General features: G+C 34.4%; 1 protein-coding gene across 3 annotated transcripts in view; it reads right to left on the bottom strand.

The window, feature by feature from the left end:
• Positions 1 to 252: 252 nt before the first annotated feature.
• Positions 253 to 6,949, bottom strand: part of zmynd8 (zinc finger, MYND-type containing 8) — a 39,754-nt gene continuing 33,057 nt past the window's right edge. For all 3 annotated transcript variants that reach the window (XM_056467929.1, XM_056467931.1, XM_056467930.1), the window contains exons 16-20: positions 5,731 to 5,918; positions 5,549 to 5,629; positions 5,368 to 5,446; positions 3,471 to 3,710; positions 253 to 2,042 (exon numbers count right to left, since the gene is read on the bottom strand). In XM_056467929.1, coding sequence (XP_056323904.1) covers positions 1,867 to 2,042; positions 3,471 to 3,710; positions 5,368 to 5,446; positions 5,549 to 5,629; positions 5,731 to 5,918 — 764 coding nt within the window. In that variant the 3' untranslated portion in view covers positions 253 to 1,866. The remainder of the gene's footprint in view (positions 2,043 to 3,470; positions 3,711 to 5,367; positions 5,447 to 5,548; positions 5,630 to 5,730; positions 5,919 to 6,949) is intronic.

The raw sequence follows: 6,949 nt of genomic DNA, 5'->3' as shown, positions 1-6,949 counted from the left end.
TACACACAGACTCAGACGTGCCCTTGTGTCTTTTTTCAGATCTAACCATTGTTAAAAGATTTGACAGCAATTCTAACAGTTAGAATAGATAGAATATGTATAAATACTTTAGAATATGTTAGAATAATGCATGTACTAAACAATATTAGTTACCTCAGCTGAAACACTACTTTTAAGAATTACATTTACACCTAACAGGCTTAATAGTGACATCCAGAGTAATCTCAATCACTCATCAAAGTAGAACTTCAGTTTGAAACGTTTGCATCAGGTGTTCTCTTTAATACACTTGCACCATACAAAAACTAAATTACAATTTAGACCACCAGATCTTTATTTATATACAATATGTAAACATCTATTGGTTCTTCATTAGACCGAAATCCCCTTTGCTTTTTTGAATATGGTTTGGAATAACATATTTATGCACTATTAACAGCATAACACAGGAATGTTTCTGTTTGCGGTTCACATATACAGTATCTTATGGGGTCAAACGACTTTGCTCTTCACTCACAAAGAATACAGCATCAAAATGAATGATATATGCAAAATTATAATTGACAAAAACAGCATTAAACAAGTTCCTCCTTACATTACATACATCATATGTGAAGTTACAGTCATGTTAAAATCAGATTTAAAAAAAAAAATCTGTAAAATTGGCCAGTGTTTAAATAAAAAATATTCAGGTCTTTTGAGAAGGACACATATGACAAAAACATTTTTGACACCAACAATATAGTCATTCAACACTGAATTTTCAACTTTAAGGCAAATTTAAATGAAAAATAATTTATACTGATGACAAAAACTATAACATCAACAGTATCTCAGAGGTGAACAAAAATTGAAGGCATTTAAACAGATGGTTCATCCCAAAAAAAATTTAATTCAGCTATCGTTTACTCACCCTGCACTCCCCCCCCCCCCCCCAACAACAAATCAGTTCATTCGAACAGTACATTTCAAAGAACCAATCCCATCCGATGCTCTTCTTCGATGTAATCACTTGGTTCACTTAACAATATGTACGTCCATATTTCTGTTATTAGTACGTGTTTATTGTTTATAAGCAAAAGAAAGAATCTCTTACGTGCTTAAAACAAGTGGAAGGTGAAAAAATGATGAGAATTATCATTTTTGGTTGAACTATCCCTTTAAGACACAACCGGAAACCGGTCTCAGATTTATAATACTCTTTTCTATCTGTGATAAAAGATTTTTCAGCATGTCGTTGCATCCTCTTTTCACAGAGATGGACAACTGAACAAGAAAATAATCATATTTTTTGAAACAGTGTTTAAACTCGTCTAAGTGAAGTGTTGATAATGTAGTCTCATAACCAAATGGTCTTTTCATAAATTATCATAAATAAGATATTCTAAGAAATACAGCACAGTACTGTACTTTAAAATACAAAAAATAAACATTTCTGATCTGAAATGAAGATTAAAAAAAAAAACTGCCACTGTGAATGATCTTGATGATATTACAAATAAAAAACAACAACATTCTGTACTAGTTTTTCAGACTGAACATAAACAATTGGCTGTTACTCATTCTAGAAAATTTTCAGACAATTAGGTGTTCTCAATATTATAAATATAACTTTGGCGACTCTAACTAAAATGTCAACAGACCTCACATACGCAAAAGAAATAAATTTGACAACTCTCTCAGTTCTACAGCAGGAAATAATCTAGTGGTCTTAGATTTGGAACATTCAGACGTAGTCGTAACATAAAAGTACATTCAAACAAGACAAACGTAGTTAAAAGGATATTGTAATGAAGAGCTTGACAACATCTATGTACAGCTGTACAGATGTAAGTGCTGTTGTAGTGTGCGTTTTGTACATGTGAGCTAGGACATTGTGACAGTGACATTGTCCTTGGCTTTATCCACTTCACCGTCTTTGTCTGCAGGTGTGGAAGATACAGTCTCTCTGGGTGAGTTGGGTCCATTGTTTGGCTGCCCGGGAGCCTTTGGAGTAACATCTGTGCTGCCTTCTGACTCTTGTTCTTGCTGCGATGATGTTGCTGGAATGTACAAAGTATATTCATTATTTAGTTCATTCTTTAAAAGTATTGTATCCATATACACAGAGGTAGAACAATTTATAAACACTTTAGTTTTTCAGAAATAATGTTCATTGTTTCATGCTTATATACAGTTATTATATATAAATTATTAGCCCTCCTGAATTATTAGCCCCTGTATATTTTTCCTCAATTTCTGTTTAACAGAAGAAAGAACACATTTTTAAACATAATAGTTTTAATAACTAATAACTGATATTCTTTATCTTTGCCATGATGACAGCACGTAATATTGTACTAGATATTTTTCTAGATACTAGTATATAGCTATAATGAAAATCATCTTTTTTTGTAAGCTGTTTGGAAAGAACTGTGTGTAGGTATAGTGTGTCCACAGTCATATTGGGTTGATTTAAAGACAATAAGCCTCTTTTTTTTTTCCCTGACGTTAAAATAGGATCCAATTCTCTCTCATTTTAAGGCCCATCGCATTGTGACGAAGGCATGTGGTTTTCCCACCCCCAATTTGATTGACAGCTGAGTATTAACATATTTTTGTTGTAATGCATATAATCATATCAACAAGACAGGATGTGCGCAAAGCAACTGGGACTCTGTTGAGCTCGCTGTGATCATCAGTCATCATCAATTGTGATCAAGAATGAGTTTTACAAGTTTGAAACGTTTTTAAAACAGTGTATGTTTGTAATAAAGTAAAGACGGTAAAATCGCTGTACTTTATCACCACAGCCGTGTGTCAGTACAATTATAAAAGAAGACGCTTCAATTCAGGTTTGTGGATGTAAGAAGGCAGAAGGACTCCACAACAAATACATCAAATAATCACTGATAAAGTTCTTACTGTAGTATTTCTCACAAACGTTACGTGAGATCTGCTTCCTTCATGTCTGTCACTGTGCTGTTTATCTGACGCAGCCTAGTCGGAGATTGAGGCACACTCTGACAGGCACATGGGAACGGTGGGCGGGGTGAACTAGCATTAAAGGCACAGGCCACAAAAACAGCTACATTGTGTTCAGAGCAGAAAATTTGAATATTCTGAAAGGTATTATAAATAATCTGATGGGTGTTTTGAGCTGAAACAGACACATTATGGAGACACAAAAGACTTAACTTAAATCTTGAAAAATGGGTAAAATAGGTGCCCTTTAAAGTGCAATCTAAAGACTTAACTAGGTTATGTAAGTTAGGCTAATTAGGCAAATCACCGTATATTAACGGTTTGGTCCGTAGACTATCGAAAAGAAAAATATTGCTTAAGGAGAATAAAATTAATGACCGTAAAATGCTATATTTTATATACCAATATTTGGAAGAGAAAAAAAATATAACAGGAAGGCTAATAATTCTGACTCTTTTTTACTCCTACTACTTAAATGTTGATTCTGAGCATCTGCTACATCTTACCAGACTGTGTGCAGGACTTCATGTGTTCAGGCCAGTGTGCTTGCTGGCAGGGGTAGTCGCAGTAGCTGGTGTTCCAACAGCAGTAGAAAATGGCCTCCTTTCTGCAGTTTGCACACCACTGCTTCTTTTTAGTTTCATCCACAGCCTGCTGTTTCTCCACCTCCATCTGCTTCTTGACCTCAGCTACGATCCGTTCTCGCTCCTGCTCGAGACTCTGCCTCATCTCTGCCATGGTTAGCTCTGAGCAGATCACATTTACCAAACATAAAAATACAAATATGGATTATGGATGAAAAGCTAAAATAAAGGATACACAATATATTGTAGTAATATCAGTTCTCAGTAGGGATGCTCCTATCAGAATCTTTGCAGCTGATACCGAGTACCAATTCCTTGTCATAGTGATTGGCCAATACAGAGTGTCGATTCTGATGCTTCAAGCTTTATAATGCATAAAGCACTTTTTTCCTCTAAGTATGATAATTAAATGGAGATCTCTCCTTACTTAAGAGAATAATGCATATTCTCATAATGCATAGGAAGTTAAAATGCACACTTATAAATCCCTCACTTCTTTACTAACAGGAAACTGTTATAAGTTTTGTTGATTTTAAAATGTCTATGGATCCTAATGTTTCCTCACAGAACTATCAATGCCAATAAGGAGCCTTTTATTTATAAGAGTGGATCTGAATTTGTATTTAGGAATAAATAATCTACACAAAGTCACGAAATTAACATTTATTTTTCACATTATACATTAAGATGTGATTCACTTTTGAATTTGAGCATCATAAATAAACGACTTCAGGTTTTTATTTTGAATTTAAATAGAAAAAATAGAACTGTAATATCAGCAGATTTATATGAAAGATTGTTTCTGCCATTCAGAGTTTATATTTCTCAGTTGCATTCATGACTTTCTCATGCAATTCTGAGATTATCTCTTAACATTCAGAAGTGTGAGCTATTACTTCAAAAATGCAAGATAAAAAGTCACATTGTGCGATTTAAATTTTTGATTCTGTGGTGGAAATGGGCTTCCATACTCCCATACATATCATTTAACTATATAACATATACAGTGCTCAGCATAATTGAGTGCACCCCATTTTGAAAATGAATATTTTTATCCATTTCTCAGTGAATATAGGCAATTTATTTTGGTGCATTTAAACAAAACAGATTTATTAAACAGATATATTTAATAAAATAATATTTTAGTCACCAAACATATTTAGAAATTGAAAGATAATGTCGGCACAATAGCCAAGTGGTTAGTGCGCCCACATATGGTGCAGTAGCACGAAAGGGCGTCCTGAGTTCGAATCCCAGCTTGGGGACATTTCCCTACTCTATCTCCCTCTTCGCTTCCTGTCTCAATACTGTCGTATCTTATTAAGCCAAAAGTTCAAAAAATAAATATAAAAAAAAGAAAGAAATTGAAAGATGATACAATTAAATTCAAGCAAAAAATTGCTAAATAAATTACAACCTACAAGATTTCAACTACATTTTTCAAATTTTTTGCTTCTCTTGATTTTTCATCTTTTTAAAATTTGTATTTAATATTATTCTATAACAGATAAATTTGGGTGTACTACTTTTTGGACCGTTATCGCAAGTTATTTTGTTAGATAAGCTTCAGATTTGGCTTGAGTACTGACTAATTGAATGTATATGCACAAATATAATATTGTATAGCTTCCTATTAAAAATATGAATTTAAAAGATCAAGAAGTGTGAGTGGTGTACTCATATATGCTAGGCACTGTAGATAGTTAACTATATGAGCTATAACAAGATTTTAATTATCACTTCATTGGTCATAATATTAATGCTGGTGCATTCATAAGTTAATAATAATAACAAAAACAGTATAACAATAACTACATACCTAAATTGTGCTTCATCTCTGACAGCTCTTGTTGATGTAGCCACTGCAGTTTTTCAATTTCAATTCGCAACCGTCTAATCTGTAACAGTGTAAAAATGCTGTATTATTCATATCCTCAAGTTGTTAAATTATTCACAAACAATACTTTGTTCATGTCCCGAGTACCAAAATAAATCCTAACCTCAGCTATTGTGTTTCCTGATGTACTCTTGGTAAGATCATTATATATCTCATTCATCGTTCCTTTAATGGCATCCATGATCTGTTAATAAAACACAACCGGTAATAATCAGCTATTATATTTATGGGCCAAATCTAAATGATTTTGTCTTCTGTTGTTAATGTGAACCCCAGCAATCTCACTTTGTTAGTGTACTTGGCTATATCAGCCGCTACGTCTGCAGAGGTGGTGGGGATCTGGAAGTCTCCAGCTGTGGCTGATGTTGATGAAGAGCTGACAGTGGATCCTGCCATAATGGTGGCCGACACCGGTGTGCTGGTTACCAGTGTGACCGCAGAGGTGGAGGTGGTGTGAGAGGAGTCTTTCTGTACTGTTGAACAGAAACACACCACAGATTATTATTTTTTTTATAATGGTATTCGGGGCTTAACATTAAAATAACACTCCACTTTTTTGGAAATAGGCTTATTTTACAACTCATAAACAGTTGTGTTTTACCATTTGTGAATCCATTCAGCCAATCTCCGGGTCTGGCAGAAGCACTTTTAGCTTAGCTTAGCATAAATCATTAAATCGGATTAGACCATTAGCATCTCGTACAAAATTTTTTTTTCAAAAAAGGGTTTTGATCATTTTTCCCATTTAAAGCTTGACTCTTCTGTAGTTACATCATGTACTAAGACCTATGGAAAATTAAAAGTTGCTATTTTCTATGTCATAAACTACACTCTCATTCTGGTGTAATAATCAAGAAATATTGCTGCCGTACCATGGCTAATGAGCCTATTTTCAAAAAAATTGTGTTCCTTTAACACCTGCCAATCCACCAAATGCAAGTGGATTTCAGATGTGTGTACCACTGACAATTGCAGGAAGGATTCGCTCTACAGAATGGGGCCATTGACAAAAATGATCAAAGTAAACAACTCACGCTTGAGAAGACGCAACAAAGAACTTCATTTGATACTTCTGTGCTGTTTTCTGTGCCCTGCACAAAAAGGCTGAGATAGTGTGCAATTACTTTCTCATTTGTGTGTTTTTAGTCCATAGACAGACAAACACAAACAAAACTTTGTCAAAATACCTGTCTTGGCAAGTTTTCATGTGAGCATAGGTTATGCCCTAAATAAAGATTGAAAAGTTCAGGAAAAGACACATATGTATCAGTCTACTGGGTCTGTGCTTATGTTACATTAGTAAAGATTAATTTATATAATTCGCTGGATGACTTTAATCATACAATGTTACAGCACATTACATGTAATTTCCTAACAACAAATTGTGGCCAGAGAGCAATAGGTAGCACAATTGCCTAACTGCAAGGTCGCTGGTTCGAGCCCCAGCCGGGTCAGTTGGCATTTCTGTGTGGAGTTTGCATGTTCTCCCTGTGATCACATGGGT

Source organism: Danio aesculapii, chromosome 11 (genome assembly GCF_903798145.1).
Source record: "Danio aesculapii chromosome 11, fDanAes4.1, whole genome shotgun sequence".
Classification (NCBI taxonomy): Eukaryota; Metazoa; Chordata; class Actinopteri; order Cypriniformes; family Danionidae; genus Danio; species Danio aesculapii.
Note: the sequence above shows the minus strand (reverse complement) of the source record. Positions and strands in the feature narration are given on the sequence as shown.